The sequence below is a fragment of the Pituophis catenifer genome, unplaced genomic scaffold (genome assembly GCF_029215685.1).
Source record: "Pituophis catenifer annectens isolate HBS135680 unplaced genomic scaffold, rPitCat1.0.hap2 SCAF_5, whole genome shotgun sequence".
Taxonomy (NCBI): Eukaryota; Metazoa; Chordata; class Lepidosauria; order Squamata; family Colubridae; genus Pituophis; species Pituophis catenifer.
Genome location: NW_027256885.1, coordinates 15,598,941 through 15,623,318, shown reverse-complemented (window position 1 = coordinate 15,623,318; position 24,378 = coordinate 15,598,941). Strand labels below are relative to the sequence as shown.

General features: G+C 47.1%; 2 protein-coding genes across 4 annotated transcripts in view; both read right to left on the bottom strand.

Annotated features, from left to right (window-relative positions):
- LOC139317386 (CCR4-NOT transcription complex subunit 1-like) overlaps window positions 1-381 on the bottom strand; it is a 125,158-nt gene extending 124,777 nt beyond the window's left edge. Inside the window, exon 1 of one of the 3 annotated variants that reach the window (XM_070944420.1) lies at window positions 166-381. The gene's annotated coding sequence lies outside the window, so the exon portion shown is untranslated. The remainder of the gene's footprint in view (window positions 1-165) is intronic. The other 2 variants (XM_070944421.1, XM_070944422.1) reach the window with 2 other exon arrangements.
- A 433-nt stretch (window positions 382-814) lies between these two features.
- LOC139317471 (lysosomal protective protein-like) lies at window positions 815-23,757 on the bottom strand. The gene is made up of 11 exons (XM_070944541.1): window positions 23,594-23,757; window positions 19,093-19,204; window positions 17,784-17,918; window positions 12,272-12,430; window positions 11,217-11,308; window positions 9,983-10,067; window positions 8,794-8,943; window positions 7,509-7,636; window positions 4,996-5,158; window positions 2,161-2,250; window positions 815-901 (listed from the first exon to the last, which is right to left on the bottom strand). The coding sequence occupies exons 1-11, from the start codon at window positions 23,755-23,757 to the stop codon at window positions 815-817; spliced, it is 1,365 nt and encodes a 454-aa protein (XP_070800642.1).
- Between the last annotated feature and the right edge of the window lie 621 nt (window positions 23,758-24,378).

The window sequence follows — 24,378 nt, the reverse complement described above, 5'->3', positions numbered from 1 at the left end:
CGACCTCCCGGCAGCCGCCCGGGATCCGAAAGAGGGACCGCCGCAGAGGCCTCCCCGCTCAGGTGCGTTGGGCAAGCGTTCGGGATGGCCGGCAGACCGCTCCCCTCTCCCGGCGCGTTGGAAATTCCGCCGCTTTCCAGCCTGGGGCGCAGGCGCGGAACTCACCTCGGGTGGCTCGGGGCGAGAGGTCTCGGGCCAGACCAGGCAGCGGACTAGCCGCTCGCGTTCTCCCTAGTCGCCTCTCGAGCTGGTCCCCAAACAAAATGGCGACCGTGGCCGCGCGCTCACGTCGCGGCCTTTCTCTTCCCGTCTTCCTCTGCGCAGGACACAAAGCAAGGAGGCGAGACCTGGACCTGAGGCTCAATCCGCCTGCGCGGAAACAACTTTGACCTATCAGAGAGCCGTCCCGGTTGGTGCTCGAGTCCGCCTCCAATTTTGTACCCAATCCCTAGAAGGATCTCGCCTTTGCACTCTCGCCGACGGAGATACGCAAAGATTCCCTCATGAAGTTGACGAGGACGGGAAATGGGCGGGGACTATTAAACTCAGAAGACCTTGCGGAGTTGGGGTCCGGCTGCGATTGGATAGTTTAAGTATCGAGCTCGCCGCAGCGATCGCGTCAGTCCCGAGGGCAGACGCGCGTGCGCAACGGGCGGAGGTGGGGCGAGAGGCTGGGGTCTCCTTCAGAAAGGGCGCCTGGTTTCGGCGAGGTGGGCGGGGCGAGCGGAGTGACGGCACGGAGACAGCAAGGTAGGGCGGGGCCTTTTATTGACTGGCTGGGGAGCGGGGGGGGGGGCTTCTTCCGGCGAGCGGCTCAGGCGTGGCTGGATGGGGCGAGGAAGCGGCGGAACATCTCCAGGGCCGGACCGGGCTTGTACTGCGGCACCATGTGTCCGGCGCCCTGCGGAGAAAGAGGCGAGAAAGGCGAGCCGATGAGGCAGGAGGAAAGGGCGGTTCCCACGTGCAGAGTCAACGGTCCGCCTCCCCGAACCCCCTCCGCTTCCCGCTGAAGAGCCCGTCAATGGTCGGGACTGGCGGGGTTGCCATCGCTAAAAAGTACGATCGCGTGATGTCACGCTTTACCACCACGTGGCTGACCGATGGCAACCCGGCCCCAATTGTTGTCCTAACTCGAGGACTACCTCTACCCGATAGAGATAGTCCTCGATTTACGACCACAATGGAGCCCAAGATTTGCTGTTCCGGGCAACGTTAAGTGAATTTTGCCCCATTTTACTACAGTCCTTGCCACGGTTGTTAAGCAAACATTAGTAACAGTTGTTAAGTAAATCTGGCTTCCCCGTTGACTTTGTCAGATTACCTTTGTGACCAAGGTAATCATGTGACCTCAGGACACTGCAACTGTCATAAATGAGTCAGATGCCAAATGTTGATCATGTGACCATGGGATGCTACAACAGTCATAAGTGTAAGAAATGATCATAAGTCACTTTCTTCAGTACCATTGTGATTTTGAACATCACTAAATGAACTGTTGTAAATTGGGGACTACCTGTATTTTATTGTAACTGATTCCTAGAACAAAATACCTTGTTAGTTTCACACATCCCACAAAGTCGGAACCAAATAAACTGGATTATAATGCAGCATTGCAGGCTAATTCTGCCTGCTGCTGGCAGTTCAAATCTCACCAGGCTCGAGGTTGACTCCACCTTCCATCCTTCTGAGGTCAGTTAAATGAGGACCCAGATTCTTGGGGGCAATATGCTGACTCTGTAAACCGCTTAGAGAAGGCTGTAAAGCAGTGAAGCGGTATATAAGTGCTATTGCTATTATGGCTTAGTAGTGGTGTGAAAATTCAGACCTTTGCTTTGTTTCTGGTGATCAGTGCTGGAGCTGTTTCCCACAAGTTCTTCCATAAAACTGAGATGGGAGGTTTTTTGACAGCCACAGCCTTTATAACAAGTATTCAGTAATCGTGAGAGAATCAAAACATCTCCACTTTGCCATAGAGGTTCTTTCCAGGAATTGCAAATTACTTTTTCAACTACGCAAAGGCCACTGTGCCTTGAAAAACAACACCTACCCCTTAGTAAAGTAATCATCATTAGCTTCTATGGATAGGGGAAAAGAGAGACTTTGGCTTCTTTGATGTGAGCCTTGGTAAGAATGACTATTAGATGAGAATTGCCCACTGACCTTTACAGTGAGGAATGTGATGTTTTGGTATTCCTTGAAAAATCCGGCCACTTGATCATTGAAATGCCATGGCTGGTATTCACTAAGTACCTGTATGATGAAAGGGCAGAAGGATCAGCTGGGGAGAAACCTGCCTCCCATCCAATGAACTGGAGATCCCAACTTTTTGAACTAATGGACACCTCCTCTGGGAGTTTTTACCAATGGCTCCCCATCAGAAAACACTCATGCCGTCTCATGTCGCAGGGAAGAGATAATTGATGTACTAAATGTTTGTTTGTCTAAAAATTAAAAAAACTTTTTTAAAAAAGAAAACACTCATGAGGGTTTTTTTCTGCCACTTCTTTTAGCCTCCCTGGAGAACGGTTCAACTGTCAAATAACTTTTCCTGTTAACTACTAATATCCAGTAGAGCCCGTTTTTAGTCTATGGTAGCCCAAAATCAAGAGTCTGATAGCACTTTTTCCAACAATTAAAGGTGTAAGCTTTTGTGAGCTACATATATCTGATGAAATCACCCTTACCTCACAAAAGTTTATGCCAATTTGTTAGTCAGAAAAGGTGTTACCAGACTCCTAATGATTTCTGCTTAACTTTTAGCTGATAGCTACTTTTGTGTAATTTAAATCCATTGTTTGATGTCATGCCCTGTGGAACAAGGCTTTATCCTTGTTGGATAGGTTTTAACCATCTGTATGGCATCTGTTCAGGTACTGGTTGTGTAACCATATTCTCTCATCATCTTTTCTCAATACTAAATATTTGGGCTGTGTGTTTGGAATTCAAAGGAGAAAAGATGCTTCAGAGCATATCATGGATGCTCATGTAGAAACTGCTGCTTTTTTTTCCAGGATCACATAATTACCTCCTTAGCTGCAGTTTGCCTAATTAATTAACTAACCATCCAGCCCATAGGTCTGTAGAGATTCTCAGTCATCCAGGTCATGGTTTTCCCAAAGGTGCTTTTTCAGGAGGCAACTGGACTTCCTTGTTTTTTCTTTTGAAGACGTTTCACTTGCATCCAAGGAACTTCAGCTCTGACAGTGGCTTCTTCAGCTCCATTCTCCACTATCCTGTCAGAGCTGAAGAAGCTTCTTGGATGAGAAGCGAAACATCTTCAAAAGAAAAAACAAGAAAAGAGCCTTGATAGTACAGGGGTTTAGTGCACCCTGTTATTAACACAGCTGCCTGCAATTTCTGCTGGTTCGAATCTCTCCAAGGCTCAAGGTTGACTCAGCCTTCCATCCTTTCTAAGGTAGGTGAAATGAGGACCCAGTTTGTGGGGGCAATAAGCTGACTGTATAAAATATACAAAAGAATGAAGGCTATTGCTTAACGCATTGTAAGCCGCCCTGAGTCTCCGGAGAAGGGCGGCATATAAATCAAATTAAAAAAAAAAAATCCAGTTGCCTCCTGAAAAAGCATCTTTGGGACATCCAGCCCATACTAAACTGCCTTACATTAATTACATTGTGGGATAGTTTGAGAAATTCTTGACTGAAGTTAAGATACTTTAGGGCATTTTCCACAATTTTATTAGGGACGTTTCCTAGCCTTAAAAAAAAAGAGTAAAGCAAGATTTGATTGTATCAGATACATCCTTTCTTCTGGTAATTGCCACATCATTTTCCAGAGCTTATAACCAGATTTCTCTATGTTCTACTTAAAACCATCTATCTATTTATCAAACTTAAATTGCTGCCCATATCACCAAACGTTACTCTGGGGAGTACACAACAAATAAAACAACAAATGTAAAAAAGAAACACATAAAACATATTATATTACTAAATATTACAAAAACCAAATAGAAACCATAATTGGAAAGGATAAGAATGGCCACTTTAAGAATAGATGGCTAAACAGATCTCTGGGTGCCCTAGGTTTGGTAACAAGCAAGTCTTGAGGGCCTATTGGACTATCAAAAGAGGGAGCTAATCTAATTCCTGGGCCCAGGGATAGAGTGGGTGTCCCAGCAGAGAGGATGGGCTGAGAGGGGGACTGACCCAAAGTCCTTAGAACTCACAGTCTCCCATTTCCAATTCAGTGCCATGACCACTACACCAAACTGGCTCTCACCACAAAAATTAAGCTTAATTAACAGTTACTTACCATTTTGGAACTTAAGACTCTCTTTTTAGACCCCGTTATCAGGTTTGGTTTTTCTCACACTATTTGATAAATGCAGGCCATTTATCAGAAGGGAATTAACTGAAGATTTCCAGAATGTTCCTTCTTCCTTTGTCTCCCAATAGCCCAAAAGAAAGCTGCACTCCCCACTGGTCTCTTGCCTGTTTTCTTCAACAGAATAATTGAAGGGCCTTTGAGAAGCACCCCTCTTTGGGGTGGCAGCCATTTCAGAAATGTGAAGAACAAATAAATAGCTGCAATACAGGTAGTCCTCAACTTACAATCACAGTTCAGTCCAAAATTTCTGTCACTAAGTGAGACATTTGTTAAGTGAGTTCTGCCCCATTTTATAATGTTTGTTAAGTGAATCACAGCAGTTAATAATACTATTAAGTGAATCTGGCTTCCCCTTTGACTTTGTCAGAAGATCACAAAAACTGAATCACCTGACCCTGGGATGCTGCAACTGTCATAAATATGAATCAGTTGCTAAGCATCTGAATTTTGATCACGTGACCATGTAGATGCTGCAACAGTCATAAGTGTGTAAACATTCACAAGTCACTTTTTTTAGTGCCATGTAACTTTGAATTGTCACTAAATAAATGTTGTAAGTTGAGGACTACCTGTATTTGTTGCAAATTTCCATTCCTAAATCAGATTTTTTGTGCCCAAAAGAAAGAAACATTTTCCTCAGATACTTACAGGCTGATTTAAAGCATCAGTGAATTTTTCACCCCCCAAAAAGTTGCATGCCATGTCCACATCACCATTATAAACCAGTGCACAAAGATTTTGTGTCAATAACAACTTGTAGAAGGGAGCCATATCCGTATATTGTCTTTGGTAGGTAGCAGATATCTGTGAGCTGTAACAAGAGAAGATCATGAAAGGGCTGTCTCTTCTTTCTTCCCACCATTAAAATTAGATGAGCATGCATGTGCTAAGTACGAGTGACCAGGAAGTTCTCACTTGCCTTTCCACTAAGGGAACTCTTTCCTGCTCATATAGGCCAGCAGAAGTAAATTCATCTGAGTGCCAAGTTGGACGAAGAAAAATATTACGCACTCCACATGTCTCAGAGAAAGTAAAAGAGAACTCACTTAACGATCATAATTGGAACCAGAATTTTCACTGCTAAGCACCATAAATTATGGCATGATTGTGCCTTAGCATCGGAAATTCTGGTGTTCCCAATTACCATTAAGCAAATCACTGCAGATTGTTAAGCAAGGATTTCACATGGTCTCGATTTGTGACCTGCTGGTTATCCCATTGACTTTGCTTGTAAGAAGCCAGTGAAGAAGACCACAAGACCACAACGACAACAGTGACTGCACTGTTGTCGTTGCAAATCAGTCATGGGGCCCCTGGGTTGCAATTGTCGTCGCAGGGATGCTGCCACCAATGCAAGTGTAAGGACCAGTGGTAACTGCCACTTGTTCAGGACCATTGCAAGTTCAAATAATCACTGAACGAGAGGTTAAGACACCTGTATGTACTGAGGTAAAAATTCATTCCCAGCTTGAATTGAATATTGGAATTTGAATGAATTGGAACCTTGATTATGTTAGGTTTTGACTGTTGTTAGCCGCCCAGAGTTATGATAGGAGGTAGGTGGCCCTATAAATTGAAATAAATAATTGCTCTATTATTGAATGGGATATAATATTCAGGCAAAGTGGCTTTATAAATTAACCTAGTCATGTCTAGGAAGTATGATTTGAAAGTAAACATTTGAAATCCTATTAAAGTTGGTTGGGCCTATGGGACTTGCAGAAAATATATCTGGAAGGCAGCATTTATAAGGCAAATGGCTGACATAGGTGGTCCTCCACTTACAACAGTGAGTGAAGTTACGCTCCTCCACTTACAACAGTGAGTGAAGTTACACTGAAAGTGACTTACAACTGTTTTTCACAACTATTGCCACATCCCGGTGGTCAGATGATCAAAATTCAGATGCTTTGGCAATTGGTTCAAACTTATGACCATTGCAGTGTCCAAGGGTCCCCTTTTGCAACCTACTGACAAGCAAAGTCAATAGGGAGGCCAATTCACCTAATAACCATGTTACTAATGACTGCAGTGATTCACTTAACAACTATAGCAAGAAAGGTCATAAATGGGACAAAATTCACTTAACAATTGTCTTGATTAGCAAGAAAAAAGTTGGGCTCCCTTGTGATTGCAAGTCAAGGACTAGCTGTACTTCTGTCCACCCTGCAGTGGAACAGGGCAACCGGGAGCACCACTTCATATGGCCAGGTAACACTAATAATTGCAGAGATGAATGGCCATGAAATGTTGTGATTGGAAAGTCAAGGTCTGCCCTCCTCTGGTAGAGCCTTTGCCCCAAACGGCACTTTCCATCTTTCCATCTGAAGCCTTTAGTTGGTGCTGCCCTAAGTGCTGCTGTCTATTTAAGTGGTTTTAAATTGGAGTTTTAACTTGGGGTTTTAAATTTTGGCCGAAACTGTTTAATTGATTTTAATTAATGGCGCTCACATGTAACACCTCTCCTACGCGAGCTGCACTGGCTCCCAGTGGTCTTCCGAGTGCGCTTCAAGGTTTAAAGGTTCTTACCTTTAAAGTGCTCCATGGCTTAGGACCTGGGTACCTACGAGACCACCTTCTGCAACCAATAACCTCCCACCAACCAGCACGCTCCCACAGGGTGGGCCTCCTCAGGGTGCCGCCACTAAAGCAATGTCGAGTGGTGGTTCCCAGAGAAAGAGCCTTTTCTGTGGGGGCACCTACCCTTTGGAACAGGTTACCCCCAGGGATAAGAATGATCCCAGATCTTCGTACTTTCCGTCGTGCACTTAAGACCTTTCTATTTCACCAAGCCGGGCTGGCATAAATCTCTTCTAATTGTTCTAAATCTTTATGCTGAAGATTCTTAACCGATGAACCAAATTGGCTTAATCATCTTATATTCACATTTTATATGTATGTTATTTTAATTGTTCACTGCCCTGAGTCCTTTAGGAGAAGGGCAGTATAAAAATTAAATAAATAAACAAATAAACAAATAAACAAATAAATAAATAAATAAATACTTCTTAATGATGATGTCTGTATATTTATGTTTTTAAATTGGCTGTACACCGCCCCGAGTCCTTCGGGAGAAGGGCGGTATATAAATAAAATTAACATTAACATTAACAGGTCCTTTGCCCTGGCTGCCTTTGAGCATCTGAGGCAGAGCCAGTCACCTGCAAAGCTCCCAGTCTGGCAGAGAGTGGGGGATGTGAAGGGCCTGCCGGACGTCATCTCGATTCAGCCAGACATACATGGCAGTGGCATTTATGCATTTGGGCACTCCTGGGATAGAGCCAATGTTCTGGAAATGAGAGCAAAGGTAAGTTGTTACAGAAAAAAAATGCCTCGGAGCCCATCCTCACTGAGGATAATCCAACTCATCATTTGTTCATCCTTTGTTCAGGTCTGCTGCTTTGCCTGTGTTCGGCTGAAAACTTCAGTGCTGAATAGTAATACTTCCAAACTAGCTTTTGCTACTGGATAGTTCAGAAACAGCACATTTGGTATTCTTGCTTGGACTTAAATTTTGTTCTGAGAAAGCCAAAACTTCTCAAACTGGGAAAAGGTGGATTAAACCCCTGAAAGGCTATGGTTAAGAAAGGGGAAGAAGTCAAAGGGAAACTTTAAAAAAGGAGAGAGGGGCCCAATCCTTGGGAGGGATGATTGTTCCACCAGGGCTTGCTAGTCTGGCCCATCCAGGCCAGCCTCCCTGCACCAGCCACAGACCCTCCTTGGGGAGCCTGAGGAGAAGCAGAAGGCTGCAGCAGAGGATCAGAGGGAGCCTCAAAACCATGCAGATTGGAATGATTACTCGCTTACTGAGCTGGAAGCCTCTTTCTCCCAAGATTTTCCTTTATTAAATAGAAGGTTTGATTTATCTCTTCCTTTGGCAGGAAAATGGCTGGACTTTTGCCATGCAGCTCTCTTTTCAAACTAAAGAATAGGAGGAGTATGGTTGGTATGGTTCAGAAAACCTGTGGTGTGAACTTTTGGGTTTATAGACCATAAAGCATGGTTTGGAAAGTTCTGTCCATCCACTATGTTTGAATTCATCTTATACGTGCAACCATTTGAGGACTTCTTATTTTGTAAATCAATCTCATGCTAAATTTATTTATAAAACAAATGTAGGTAAGCTTTCACAGCATTACAGCATAAAATTGCACCAAAAGCTTTTTTCTTTCTTGAGCCCCATTTTTATGTTCCCATTGGAACACCAGAATAGGTCAGTTTTTGCCTTCCTGCCTATGGGATTCTTGACCTTGGAAGAAGGATCTCCTTCCCTTATTGTATTTTGTCTGCCATCTCTTCTTCACCTTTCCAAAATGAAAGATGGCAGAGTTGGTGCCCAAAGTGTGGAGAAGGCTTGATCGCGCTGAGCAAATCTTAGCTACAGGCTTGCTATAAATGATGGAGCAAATCCCCTGCAGAAGCAGCCCCAGGGCAGCAAATACTCACCGGCACTGGGACATTGAACTGATAGTGACGGAAGAGGTTGGCCAGGTCGGCTTCATAGTGGCTCTGGTAGAGTGCACCTCCCCAGCAAGAAGCATAAAGATTGTACATGTTGAGGCCAGTTCCAGAAATAAGCTGGTACGCTTTTGATATCTTGGGATGGAAGCAGGGAAGAAGAAACAGACACCAGTCATCTCTGTATGTATATATATATATATAAGAAATATATATATATTTCTTACTTCTTCGTAGGGTTTATGTGTGTTTTTCTTCTAGCCAGGTTTTCCCTATGTAGCCAAGGTTTTTTTGTAGCTCCAGCTCAGTAGAATCTCATCTACTCGGTTCTGGGCTTTTTTCTTTTCTAACACCTAGCAAGCTCTCACTGCTAGGTGGGAGACCTAAATATCATATATATATATGATGTCAGCACGTCAAGATGCATTTATCTTAGTGCTGAAAACCTCACACACACACATATATATATATATATGAGGGAACAACTAATAAAAATGCACAAGGGCTTCTTGTGTCTGATTTCTCTTGGCTCCTGTTCAGGTTCAGGCCTGCTTGCTGGTGGGGAGTGGGTGTGGATGTACAGCTTTTGTCAGCTGTGTCAGACCACCACAGTCCGCTAGTGACTCCTCTGACATTGAGGTGGGAGACCATCATGGTGCTCGCTGACCCACTGCAGAGCCCTGGGATGCTGAGGTTGGAGACACCACTGGTGGGGCAGCTGATGGAGGTGGGGGCCAAGAGGTTGGAGGCTGAAGGACTTTGCCATTGTGGCCCTGTTGGAAGTCTCAGGGAAGGATGGCAGGGAGCATAGGTAGGTTGTATTTGGGGACCTCCAAGCTTGGCTTGAAAGCAAGCCTGGTGTCCAGTCTTTAGGTTTACCTTCCAGTACTGGATCTTGGACCCACTTGCTTCCCCCATGTTCCCCCCCACCCACCCACCTGAGCTGGCCAGTCTGCCTGCAGTCTGCCAGAGAGCTGTAGCTGAGGGTGGGGCAGACCCTGCATCTTCCCATTCCTAATCCAGTCCCTTAACCGCAACATTGCATTACCAACACTGTTGCTTATTTATTTTCAGAACAAAACAGAGTTCCCTTTGTGGCAAAGAAGAAATGGGCTGTTCTTGAGATTCAGACGTTGAGAATTAAAAATATAAATATGAATTCAACCTAATCACTTACTGCTGTAATGCAATCCCTGTTGTCACTGCTGGCGTAATTGCAGTTTCCTCTAGTGCAGCAGCTTTCCACAAGAGAGGACCACAGGCTGCAGGCCGGAAAAGTGGAGAGAAGCGATCAGGCAGAGGAACCCGTAAAACAACCTCCTCTCCTCCTACCTACCAAAAATACCCAATTTGCTCAAAGGAAATTCTGCAACTTCCCAGCCATTCCTCCTGAGGTTGCTGTGCCTGGAATGTTTGCCTGAGGAGGAACTAACACTAAAGGTGGGATGGGAAGCATTTGTCTAATCTGCCAAAATATTAGAATACCGGGGTGGGGTGGGGTGTCAACATCTGTCCCAGAAGGAAGCCATGTTGCTGGTTCCAAGTTGGGGGCTATTTGGGAACAAGGGACAAGTTTAGCGGGATTCTTTTGGAGTCATGATTGAGGTCGGCCTTATAAATCTTGGTAGTAAATAAATAAATATTCGCCTTTTTCCTCCTGAGCTTTCAAAAAAAATCTTAATATTTTACAAACCTGTGTGCCAACCTTAATTGAAAGAAAAAAGTTTTCTGCATAAAATTTTGACTCCAGACATATTTCTTTGGTATATTCTGGCAGAAAGCATAATTATTGTAGGAGAGGACCAGGCTGAGCCTGAGGGAGGGGTCAAACGCATCATAAGTCACAAGTCCCTTCGCACCTACAAGAGATCTAAGTCCAACCTCGAATGCCTTCTTAATTTCTGCTCGTTTCCCTTGACCATTAGTAGCTCAGATTCTTGTAGAGAGCTTAAGTTTCCAATGAAATATTCATTTGAACTGGCTGAATCTCCTGATTTCCCTGGTGCTTGATAATTTATTTGGGAATAAATACCATTCTAGTAGAAAAGGAGGCTATCTGCATTTGTTATAGCACCATAAGATAAGACAAGAAGCAAGTAGAGAAGGTGGAAACTAATCAAGCCAAGTCTCTTGCTTGAGCAGGGAATTGGACTAGAAGACCTCCAAGGTCCCTTCTGTTTTGTTCTGCAATACACAAGTGCCTGACTCTTAACAAGTACAGTGAGCGAAAGGCACTGCAAGGAGACTGGGTTGGGTTGGTCTTGATGTTTTCTGGGTAACCACTAGGGGATTCCCGCGAGCAAGGTAAATCCAGCTTGTAATCCCCCAAACCAGCAGGCCTTTTGCCCCTCCAGACCACTGGGATTCAGGGGCTGAATTCTGCCCCCCCCACCCCGCCCTGCCATACTCACTCTTCTCCCAGCACTCCGTGCGAGTAGGCAAATTCCATCAGGGTCTGATCATTGAGGGAATAGCTGCTCATGCCGTTGCCAACCCCAAATCCCTGAGAAATGGGAGAGCAAAAGGTTATCCTGAGGAAGCAGCTGAAGGGAGGGCAGACTTTGCTAGGACTGGGCTGGAGTCAGAAGGGGTCTGCCCTTCAGGCTGTCATTTTGGAGGGGCTCTGTTCTCCAAGATAGAGTCCCCCAGATGTGATGGCAATCAGTAGCTTCACAGAACAGATTGTATGTCATGAAGCAAGTTGGCTTTTCCTAGATTTTGACATCTTACTTTGGCTGTTTGATTGTGACTATACAGGTAGCACTTGACTTACGACCACAATGGAGCCCAAAATTTCAATTGCTAAGTGAGACACTTGTTAAGTGAATTTTGCCCTGTTTTACGACCTTTCTTGCCATGATTGTTAAGTGAATCACTGTAGTTGTTAAGTTAGTACACAGTTAAATGAATCTGGCTTCTCCATTGACTTTGCTTGTCACAAAAGGAGATCACATTAAGAATTAAGTAGAAACTTCCTAACAGTGAGGACAATTAACCAGTGGAACAGCTTGCCTTCAGAAATTGTGGACATTCCATCACTGGAGGTTTTAAAGAAGAAACTAGACAGTCTGAAATGGCATAGGTTCTCCTGCTTGAGCAGGGGGCTGGACTAGAAGATCTCCAATGCCCCTTCCAGATTCTATCCTGTCCTGTCCTATCCTTTTCTATTCTCAGATCCTGGGGGACAAAAGGCAAGAGGCTACCTTTAGAGGAAGCCACCAAAACCAGAACTTCTTTCACAGCTCTAGGGTCTTCCAAGGTGGCTGGTTAAATGTGAAAAAAGATCTCAACTTGTTTTCATCCTTGCAAGCTCTGTTGTTTGTGAAAATAAAGGAAGTAGGGTGACATCCCAAGAGTTGCGTTTCTGAATAGAGATCTTCAGAAGGCATTTCCTAATCACCAGGAACTCTAATCCTGACCCCATTTGACTGGTGAGAAGAACTTCTTGGAGTGCGATTATTTTTACCTTCAGATTGATGGCTGCTGACCCCTCCACAATCTTGGCAGTCAGAGTGGGAACATAGATTCCACCATAGCTCTCCCCAAACACATAAAAGTCATTCTGAGCAAAATCTGGAAATTTGGTAAAGAAGCTCCGGAGAGCTTGGTAGTTCTCTTCAGCAACCTGAAAGGGAAAGATGTCAGGTGCAGCACATGCATATTCTGCCTATAATATAGGAATTCCAGAGTGTTTGCTTTCCTTGGGAACAGATAGATAACCAAGAAAGGAGAATTTGTAGCTCAGGGTTGAAATGAGGGCTCCTTGGTGCTCTCTGAGCTTGGTGGTGTTCTTGCAGACGTTTCCTTACCTAGACTAGGTAACATCATCAGGTAACACATAAATAACATTCTATCGAGTTTAAGGGGAGTCGGTCCTGCTTGACTGGGTGTTTCCCAACAAAAGAAACCACAACCCAAGGGGTCAGCTTGAGAAGGACCACCACACAGGTTTATTTAATTTAATTTAATTTAATTTCGAATTTATATACCGCCCTTCTCCCTGAGGACTCAGGGCGGTGTACAGCCAAAATAAAAAACATAGAATACAAATATTAAAACATTTAAAAATATATATAAAATTTGGCCCAAAAATTTAAAAATCACAGACTAATTAAAAGAATTTAAAAATTTTAAAAGTTTCTTCTTAAGCCAACCCGGCTTGCTGAAAAAGATAGGTTTTCAGGGAACGACGGAAGGCATTGAGGTCCTGGATTCTTCTTATCTCCGGGGGCAACTGATTCCAGAGGGTGGGAGCCCCCACAGAGAAAGCCCTCCCCCTGGGGGCCACCAGCCTACATTGTTTGGCTGATGGCACCCTGAGGAGGCCCTCTCTGTGGGAGCGCACGGGTCGATGGGAGGTCATCGGTAGCAGCAGGCGGTCTCGGAGATAGCTAGGCCCTATGCCATGGAGCGCTTTAAAGGTGATAACCAACACCTTGAAGCGCACCCGGAAGACCACCGGGAGCCAGTGCAGCTCGCGCAGGAGTGGTGTTACATGGGAGCGCCATGTTGCTCCCATCACTACCCGCGCTGCTGCATTCTGGACCAGCTGGAGCCTCCGGGTGCTCTTCAAGGGGAGCCCCATGTAGAGAGCGTTACAGTAGTCAAGGCGAGAGGTGACGAGGGCGTGAGTGACTGTGCACAGGGAATCCCGATCAAGAAAGGGCCGCAACTGGCGAATCAGGCGAACCTGATAAAAGGTCCCCCTGGTAACAGCCGTCAGATGTTCCTCCAAAGACAGCTGCCTATCCAGGAGGACTCCCAGATTGCGAGCCCTTTCAGTGGGGGCCAAAGACTCGCCCCCAATAGTCAGTGATGGAGTCAACTGACTATATCGGGATGCCGGGAGCCACAGCCACTCAGTCTTGGAAGGGTTGAGCCTGAGCCTGTTCCTCCCCATCCAGATCCGCACAGCCTCCAGGCACTGGGACATCACTTCAAGGGCATCGTTGGGGTGGCCTGGGGTGGAGATGTACAGCTGGGTGTCATCAGCGTACTGGTGGTATCTCACCCCAAAGCCACGGATGATCTCGCCCAGTGGCTTCACATAAATGTTGAACAGAAGGGGCGAGAGGACCGATCCCTGCGGCACTCCACAAATGAGAGGCCTCGAGGTCGACCTCTGCCCCCCTGCCAACACAAACTGCGACCGGTCGGAGAGAAAGGAGGAGAACCACCGTAACACGGTGCCTCCCACCCCCAACTCTTCCAGCCGGTGCAGCATGATACCATGGTCGATGGTATCAAAAGCCGCTGAGAGATCTAATAGGACCAGAACAGAGGAATAACCCCTGTCCCGAGCCCTCCAGAGATCATCAACCAACGCGACCAATGCCGTTTCCGTGCTGTGCCCAGACCTGAAACCCGACTGGAACGGATCCAGATAGGATGTTTCCTCCAGGAATTGTGGAAACTGTTGCGCGACCACACTCTCAACAACCTTCGCAATGAAGCGAAGGTTGGAGACAGGACGATAGTTAGCCAATATTGCTGGATCCAGGGACGGCTTCTTGAGGAGAGGCCTCACCACCGCCTCTTTCAGGGCAGCGGGGAAGTGACCCTCACTCAAGGAAGCATTAATGACGCCCTGGAGCCAGCCTCGTGTAACCTCCCGGGAAGCCAGTACCAACCAGGAGGGACACGGGTCCAGTAAACATGTGGCCGCACTAAGTCTCCCCAAAATCCTGTCCACATCATCGGGAGTCACAGCATCAAACTCCTCCCAGATAACATTCTCAAGACTGTTCCTCGTCACCCTGCCCTGATCTACCCAGTCAGAGTCCAAATCCCCCCGGATCTGAGCGATTTTGTCATACAGGTATTGTCCGAAATCCTCCGCCCTGCCTTCTAAGGGATCCTCCCGCACTCCCAGATGGAGCAGGGCGCGGGTCACCCTAAACAGGGCGGCCGGACGATTCCCTGATGACGCAATAGAGGCGGAAAAGTAATTAGACTTTGCCGTCTTTATCGCCACTAGGTAGGCCTTAATATGCGACCTTACCAGTGTTCGATCAGATTCAGCGAGACTGGCCCTCCAACCGCTCTCCAGGCGTCTTTTCCGGCGCTTCATTTCCCTCAGCTCCTCAGTAAACCAAGGAGCCACCCGGGATCGGCATCGGGTCAGAGGCCGCAAAGGCACAACTCGGTCCAAGGCCCCACCAGCCGCCCGATCCCAGGCGGCTACCAGGTCCTCGGCCGAGTCATGTGCTAGATCCTCAGGAAATGGCCCAAGCTCCGTCTGGAACCTATCAGGATCCATCAGGCGCCTGGGGCGGATCCATCTAATTGGGTCCGCCTCCCTGCGGCGAGGGGTCGCGGTTCGAAGATCTAGGCGAAGGAGTGAGTGGTCAGTCCATGACAAGGGTTCCATGTCTATATCCCCTATAACAAGACCACTCAACCACTGGCCAGAGACAAAAATCAGATCCAGAGTGTGACCTCCCCTGTGAGTAGGGCCATGAACTAACTGGGTCAGGTCCATGGCCGTCATGGAAGCCATGAACTCCCGAGCCACCTCAGACGTTTCACCGACAGATGGCAAGTTGAAATCACCCATGACTAAAAGCCTGGGTGTATCTACTGCCACCGTGGCTATCACGTCGAGTAGCTCAGGAAGGGCTGTTGCCACGCGGCAGGGAGCCAGGTACGTAAGCAACAAGCCCATCTGAACCCCACGGCCCCACCTCACAAGGAGGGACTCACATCCGGCTATCTGAGGCACAGTGGTCTCCCTCGGATCCAGATCCTCGTTAATAATAACCGCCACCCCCCCCGCCCCTCCCCTGGGCCCTCGGCTGATGGAATGCTCTGAAGCCTGGTGGGCACATTTCAACCAGAGGGACGCCACCCTCCGGGCCCAACCAGGTCTCCGTAATACCCGCCAGGTCCGCTCCTCCCTCTTGTATAAGATCGTGAATGAGGGGGGCCTTATTAACCACGGACCTGGCATTGCATAACATCAGCCGAAGGCCCAGATCCTGAGTATCTAAGCCACCTAGTCTCCAAGAGGAGCCATGGGGACCGGGGCAAGCAATTGCTCTCAAACAGCGAGTGCGAGCCCCCAACACATGATATGGTCCCCTGCTCCCGCCATATCTGCCCCTCCCATCTACCGTGCTGATGGTACAGACCTCGTAGGTATCGTCCCCCATCCCTTTCCCAGTCCCTCGACCAACACCTCCCAAATCGTTACCCTGTGCCGGGCTCGGCTCTGACCCTGGTGGATTTCCCCCCCCATCCCCCAGAGTCTTCTTCCCAATTTCTCTAGAAAGATCATTACAAACCCCCCTCCCAGAACCCCTTAAAATCTTAAAAAATTTCCCTAAAAAACCCCACAATTTCTTCCTTGCTCCATGCCATCTCTCTGGACTCCAAAGCCCGTCATCGAGATAGGCCCTCGATAATGTGGAGGGCCAAACCTGCGAGTGGGGAGAATCTCGCAGGGCGAGGAGTTCCGACACCGAATACATATAATCAGGGGAGACAGAGTCCAAGGGAAGGGAGTACCACTGATGTTACAGACATAGGGAGAATTCTAGTCCATGGTTAGGCCATCAAGCCCATTGTCCTCTCACGACAATGGCCAAGGAGGTACATATCCTTCGACCCCGGAGGTTCCAGGGCAGCCATGCTCTCACCTAGGCCACCCATGGAAACTCTGATGGAAATCCGGGCGTGAAGATAGCCATAGTCCGCCTCCCACTGGCCTTATGTCCATAGAACCAGTATCCCTCCTGGGATTAGTAGCATCTGGGGGTCAAGTATCCTGCTCAGAAGGAGGTTTAAGTTCGTAAATTCACGTTGAAGAGATTTTACATGGCAGGGAGTTCAGACAGACTAGATGTAAAAGGGGGAAAATTTGGAATAATTCAGCAGGCCAAAGTAGATGGGTAGCTGCAACCGTAGTAAGGCCCATAGGCCTAAACTCGGTCCAAAGGATGGAAGAGGGAGGGGAAATTCAAGCCGCATAGGTTTGTAGTTCTTTTCCGACCCCTGCAATCCCTCAACCATTATCTGATGGATAATGCGGCCCTATTTCGTTCCCCCCCCATCCAGCTCGTCCTAGGGGGGTGTCTCTGGGTCCCCATGGAGGTAACCCTTCCCCCAAGGGTCCAACACTCTCCAGTCTCCCAGAGCTCAGTCTAAGGCTGCTGCTGAAGAATCCTATGCTGTAGTTCAGGTCTGCAAGCCGCTGGGAGCCACCCCGACATCCGCTGCCGTCACCGCAGCCGCCGCCGCGGCCGCCGCCGCCACCATCGTCGCCGTCGCCATCGGCCTCCCCACGGACGCCCCCAGCCGCCCCCTGCCTCTAGATCTTCCTCGAGGCATCCAGGGGCGTGGGGAACCTCCGTAGGGGCCTCAAACGTCGCCGTCGTCAGGGGGCCGCCACCGCCGCCGCCGCCGCCGCCGCGACTGCCCGTAGCCGCCGGTGCTAGTGCCGCCCCCGCAGGCCGCATCCTTCACGCCCTCACCCGCCGGCGCTTCAACGTCGTCCTCCTCGGAGCTGGGATGGTCCGGAGAGCTAACAAAGCTCTCAATGGGATCCCCAGGTGCTCTCTTTCCCAAACGGGGGTCATAGCTGTTCAAAATGACCCCCCCGAAGTCCCCCCAAGCCGAGGCATTGCCCCCCAAGGATCCGGGATTCAGCGCCGGGACGCCATCTTAGACATGCGCAGTAAGGTTGACCCACAAGCAAGGCTTGGGACGAGACCAAGGGATGAGGGGGTAGACCAGGAAGACACATCAGTTCCTACCTCCCCGTAGAGTTGCACACAAACTGGCTAGGTAGATGCCAGGCCAAGCTCAGCCACCAAACAAGTGAGACATGTTCCAGCTACCAAGATGCTGGTTCTGCCACTGGGGCATCCCGGACAGGCTGCCCCTCATTGACAGATTCTTTAGACCCCATGTCTCTGCTGGTTTGCTGTGGGGCAGCCTTCACACAGCCACTTGGGCAGACAGAATCGGGAGGGACTCACCTGGCTGTCGCTGACAGGATTTCCATAGCCTGTGGCATAGGAGTAGCCCACTCCACCAGGAGACTCCACGTAAAGCATGTTGGCCACCTTGTTCCAGCTGTCGGGGTTCAAGTAGAGCGTGCCATTGTCATGCAGCTGTAAAGAAGAGGAAAGGAAGGTGCCCTTGCAAATGGTCATCATGTTTTGCATGGCGAAAGTTGCCAGCCTCCCCCCCCGCCCCCCCGTACGCGTCCATGACAGAGACTGCTGGGCAGCAGATCCTTCCTAGGGCCGGCCCTGAGAACAAATTGCCCACAATGGGTGTGCTGTTGTGGCCAGTTCTACAACTTCCTTTGAAAACTATTCTCATGACCAGGAAAATGCTTAGCAGCCAAAGGACGAGGTAGAACAAAGTTTCCCCCCACCCCCGGAATACCCAATCTTTTGTTGATACTACACATCTTCACAACTCAACAGAGAAATCTGTTGTGAAGAATCAGCTATAAACTGGAGGGGGGGGTTGTTAATATGGGAAAAAAGGGAACGTCCATGACACTTGTAAAGGAAGGCATGGAGTGGGGGGAGAGGAAAGGCCCAAGGAGCACAGCATGCCCTGGTCCCCTTGGGGCTTCCTGTGTGTTTCTTTCTGGCCCTGGCCCTTAGCTGTGCCCTGGTGAAGTGGGCATAGCTGCCAAGGCCTTGCCCTGCCTGCTTGCTTTCTCCATGAAAGGAGGTTGGCTGACTTAGGGCTTGCTCTGGCGAGGGGGCATCCTACTGCAGGGTTTCACTCAAAAAACTCTGGTTATGATCACCACAGGATGAAGTTGTGTGAAGGCAGCCCACAGATCTTGAGGGAGAAAGTATAACAATATGCGGAAATGGCCTTGGAAGAGGGTGAAGAGACACGCCTCGTGGTCGGATGCTGAGCCCATGTCAAGCACGTGAATGGAGCAGGAGGCTCAGGAGCGGACCCCTCCCCTAGTTTCTTGGGCTGTAAAGGAAATAAGAGCAGGGGGGGAGGGAGATGCACTTTCAGACTTGCATGATTCTATTAATGTAACTTTTTCTAAGTTCATCTGGCTGTGTTTCCTGTTTGGTCTACCTTGCAAGGTCTTGCACTATTTCCAAAGGGCCAGAGCTAGTTTGTGAAGTCCAAGCAAAGGCCATCTATTTTGGAGTACTAGTGGAGCTGAGTGGCTCCCAAATAACTGGAGCATCTGGGTCAGGCAGGGCTTCAAGGACAGAAGTAAGGACCTGTAGCAGATGTGATTTCTTCTCGGCCCCTTTTCTCTAGAGCACAGCCCAGCATGCCTCTCCCAGCCAGACTCACATGGAAAGGTCCATTCTCAGCCAGAAAGCCCTCCATTGAGCTGCAACCAGGACCCCCATTCAGCCAGAGCACCACGGGATCAGCAGCAGGGTTGCCCTGAGACTCCACAAACCTAGAATAACAGAATAACAGAGTTGGAAGGGACATTGGAGGTCTCCTAGTCCAATCCCTGCTCAAGCAGGAGATCCTATCCAGTGGTGGGATTCTACCGGTTTGCACCGGTTTGGTAGAACTGGTTGTTAAGTAGTTAAGTAGTTAAGCAGTTCCGAGAACTGGTTGTTAAAAGAAATCTCCTCTTGTTTTTTTCCACTTTACAAGGTTAATCCTGTAAGGAATTACAACATTCTGTGTTGTTTCCTAGCCTAATCTTTATTGCCCTGCTTATGGAAACTGCCTCTCTGGCAGTATTTAATTTAATTTAATTTATCACATTTCTATGCCGCCCAACTCCTAAGGCGGCTTACAGCAAAAATAATGTGAACAATGAACATAGAAAAATTATTTAAAAACATTATAAAAACATTTTAAAAACATTAAAAGCCCATGCACACCATTCATGACTGGATCTCGCAAGATTGCAACAGCGAGATCAATGGCCCCAGGCCTGCCGGAAAAGCCAGGTCTTCACCGCTTTCCGGAAGGCCAATAGGGTGGGGGTAGTCCGGATCTCAGGAGGTAACTGGTTCCAGAGAGCTGGGGCAGCCACAGAGAAGACCCTCCCCCGCGGGCCCACCAGCCGGCATTGTTTAGCCTAGACTTACTGTCACTTCCGGTTCCGGAGGTTCTCGGAGGTTTTTTTTTGCTTGATTTTCTTAAAGGGGAAGGGTTGCTTTAAGCTTTTTACACTGCTGTTGGGAAGAAATACTCCCCTGTTGGAGTTCTTCCAGCCAGGGTGCAATGATCAGCACTTTGAAGAAATAATTGAATATGAAGCAGAAGCTTTTAATGACAAGGAACCAAGATGTTCTAGCTAGCCAATTCAGCAAGGCTTATTGACTAGCTAGAAAGATTGACATTCAAACGTGAGTTTACATACCCTTTCTGACTTTTGGTCTAAAACTGGGTTTTGGTGAAGTTTAATTCTGTGCTTGGTGATGTTTAATCCTGTGTTTAGTGATGGGATAATTTTCCCTATTCAGCTTTGTTTGGAAGGAAAAATGTTAATCTCTGTTCCTGAAAAGAAGCAGCTTTGGAAATCTGACTAGTTCTGTGTCTATTTGTTCTGGTAATTGGTTTAACAAGCAACAGATACTCTGTTTGCTCCTTACAACAATTACAATGGCCCTGGAAAAAGTGACTTATGACCATTTTTCACACTTATGACCATTGCAGCAAACTGTCATTAGGGCAAAGAAGCGATGCCACATGACCACCTGGCCACGCCCACCCAGTCACATAAAGCACCGCAGTTGTGAAATGAGTGACACGGTTGTTAAGAATGCTGCAATGGGCATAAATGATGACCAGTCATAAGTGCGAGGACCAGTCAAAAATGCGAGGACCTGTCAGAAATCACTTTTTTCAGCCCTCTGGGTAGTCCTTTTGTGCATATGGACTACTCAGAGGGCTGAAAAAATTATTTTTGACATGTCCTCACACTTTTGACCAGTCCTCGAACTTACGACTGTCCTCACATTTTACGTTTTTTGCCCTATCTTGTCACCATGGTGAAGAGAAGCAGTTGTGAAATGAGTGACATGGTTGTTAAGAATGCTGCAATGGGCATAAATGTGAGGATGGTCATGAGTGTGAGGACCAGTCAAAAGTGCGAGGACTGGTCAGAAATGACTTTTTTCAGCCCTCTGAGTAGTCCCTATACATGTGTATAGGGACTACTCAGAGGGCTGAAAAAAGTCATTTCTGTCACCCGGTCACGTCCTCCAAGCCATGCCACAGCCATGGCCACGACCATGGCCACAGAACTGGTTGTTAAAAAAATTGAATCCCACCACTGATCCTATCCCATCTCAGATAAGTGGCTGTCCAGTCTCTTCTTAAAAGCCTCCAAGTGATGGACCACCCAGAAATTCTGAAGATTAGCTATTCCACTGGTTAATGGTTCTCATTTGTCATGAAATTTCTCCTTAGTTCTAGATTGCTACTCCTTGAATAGTTGCAATCCATTGTTTTTTGTTTACCTACTTTGGAAAATAGGTAGATTGCCTCTTCTTTGTGGCAGCCCCTCAAATATGTTGTGGCCTGCTGGCCGCCGGCCCCTCTAGCAGCCGAATCAGGTGAGGAGGAGGCGTGTGGGTCAGGGCCAGCATCAAGACAATCTGAAAACTCCAAGGGAGAAGAGGGAATGGAGCTGTCAGAGAGAGAGACAGAGGTGGAGCCTGGGTCGTCCATCAGCTCTCAGATGGAAAGTTAACAGTCCCCAAGTCTGGAGGTGGCTGATGAGGAAGAGGAGGAACAGCTGGAACAGATGTGCAAAGGCAGAGGAGAGGAAAGCAGTGGAAATCTGTGGGCCGATCCTTGGGACAGAAGAGCCACCGCTCTTTAGCGAAGCCCCACCCTAGCTCTGGGGATAAGAGGCAGAGGGCGGAGATGAATAGATGTGGCAGACAACTATTCATCTCCTTGCCGGACAGACTTGTTAACCTGCTGTGAGAGACAGAGAGATTTTTTGCCGGGGCTGCTGGGGCTCCTAATATTTAGGTAACTACAGATGGTTTGTCATGTTTGGGAGCTGGGTCAGAACAAAATATTGGAACACTGCTATCATGTCACCCCTAGTCTTTCTTTTCATTAGACTAGACATACCAGTAATGAAATCCAAAAATTTTCCCTACCGGTTCTGTGGATGTGGCTTGGTTAGGCATGGCTTGGTAGGCGTGGCTTGGTGGTCATGTGACTGTATGGGCGTGGCCAACTGGGTGGGCAGGAATGATTCCTGCAGACCCCGCTGTTGCTTGAGCAGGGAGGATGACGCTGAGGAGGAGAAAAACCATGAGGTTTTGTGCCAGAGGGCTGGCCCTGCAGTGGCGGCTTGAATGGCACAACTAAAGTTGTGCTCACTGGTGAATGTTGGCGCGGGGGCCTTGGCTGCAGTGCTGCTCCAACCAGCCAGCCCAAGCCCAAACTGGGCTGGCTGCTCCATCCCCACAGGTGGCTGGGCGATGCTGCGCACAGAGCATTAAGTAGCTGTCAGCTCCGCGGCTCTTTGCCAGTGGCCAGCCTGGTGAGGAAGCACATGGCCTTGGCTCTGTGTTCAGGGAAGCAAGGGGGAATGGCGTGACAGCGGCTTCCCTGCTCAGCACTGACAAGCGATGCATGGTGCCCACACCAGTGTCCCAAGAGAAGCAGAGAAGATAGCTGCTTGCAAGCAGACAAGCAGAGATAGAAAGCGTATCTGAAACAAAGATAAAGCAATACTTAGAAAGGTCTGAATTACCTAAAATACCAGAAAAATACAAGAAGGCTTTGGAAGAAAGAATAACGATGATGGAATTAACAGAGGGGATTAAAAAACAAAAGAACGGTAAAATACTGGGTCCAGATGGTTTGCCAGCAGAGTTGTACAAAATATGACAGCATGTAATTAGCAATACAATGTTGGAAGTATTTAATAAACTTTTAGTAAATGCAAAAATATCCAACTCTTGGGTAGAAGCATATATTACTCTTATACCAAAAGAAGACACAGATTTACAACAAGTTAAAAATTATAGACCAATTTCCTTGTTAAATGCAGATTATAAAATATTTGCATCAATAATGACAAATAGATTGAAGAGATTGTTAAATGAATTTATTCACACAGATCAAAATGGTTTCTTTCCAAAGAGACAGATCAGAGACAATATGAGGACAATCTTAAATACTTTGAAATATTATGAAGTACACCCAGAAAAGCAAATGGCATTGATGTTTCTTGACGCACAGAAGGCTTTTGATAATGTGAACTGGCAATTTATGATAAAACAATTGCAGACTATGGACTTTGGGGGAAGATTTATAAATATGATTGAGGCAATTTATAGTAAGCAATCTGCAAAGGTGATAATAAATGGAGATATGACAGAGAAGGTTAATATTATGAAAGGAACAAGGCAGGGATGTCCTCTATCCCCATTGCTATTTGTGTTGACATTAGAGGTGTTAAATAGAAATATAAGACAAAATGAAGAGATAAAACGGATGAAAATTTAAAAAAGAATATAAACTACAAGCATTTGCAGATGATCTAGTGTTTATTTTAAAGGAGTCAGTGGACGTCTGCAGCTGACAACTATAATGAATACGAGGAGCACATCTAGGTAGCTTTTCTGCCCTGGCATTTATATGGCTCATGCTGACCATATCAGAAAGCAGAATTTCCACACATAATTGGCTAGTACGGGTACAGCTCTTGACTTTTTCAGCTCTACCTTATCTGCAGTTCTTAGGGAGATGATATTTCTTCTGAAAATAAACTGGCATGTGGTAAAGAGCCCTTCTGCAGCAGAAGCCCTCTGTTTAGGAAGCATCTGTTCTCCAGTACCCCTGTTCTCTTACTTACCAGTAATGGAAATACTGGCCAGGGCCTGCTGGGAGGTAGCCTGACCATTGTCGGAAGGCTGGGGCTTCAGACAATCCTGGCAGAGAAGAGACAAGATCTGGTGTGTATTGCCCGAGGCAGAGGCCAAGGATGGCACAGAAGACGGCATACCAGCAGCTGGCCATCCTAAAGCTATAGGGCAGCTGGACTCTCAACCACCTTATATCACAGTCCTCCTGTTTGCTCACTTAATTAAAAAAACAAATCCCAATCACACATCACACAGTACCATTCCTTTGTCAATAAAGGGAAACAATGGGTTGCAGGTTGTACCAGCAAAACATACTTGCTTTGAAGAATACTTGGAATGTCACCTTCTTCTTGTTTGCCTAACAAATTCAAGTTCCAACTGATAGTCTTTTAAAAAAAAAAATCAGGCATATTTTAAGCATAAGAAACATCAGGAATCTGCAGCATTTAAACTCTTCAAATGCAGACATATTTCTGAAAGCCACAAATATTAATAAACAATCATCATATCCCTCATGATACACTTAAACTTGAGATCTTCTGATTTCTAATTTGGCTTACCCTGAATCTCCCTTTTCCTATGTAGTCTAACTCCTTAACCACAACATCAGCAACACTGTTGACTATTGCTTTTCTCCAAAGGATGTAGAGCTGCATCAGAACTAAATGGCATTCCTTTTTTTTCAAAGAAAAAGTGGGATCTTCTTGATATTTAGTCTTTTATTATTTATTATTTGATTTGTATACCTAATGTAATGAAGCGGGCTCTGATAGAT

Coding starts and splice junctions, on each gene's coding strand:
- LOC139317471 (XM_070944541.1), bottom strand. CDS start 23,757: ATGGCCAGCTGCTGGTATGCCGTCTTCTGTGCCATCCTTGGCCTCTGC. Junction 19,205..23,593: donor GGCCAGTATTTCCATTACTG/GTAAGTAAGAGA, acceptor CTGTTATTCTAG/GTTTGTGGAGTCTCAGGGCA. Junction 12,431..17,783: donor ATCCTGTCAGCGACAGCCAG/GTGAGTCCCTCC, acceptor TTTCCCTTTCAG/GTTGCTGAAGAGAACTACCA.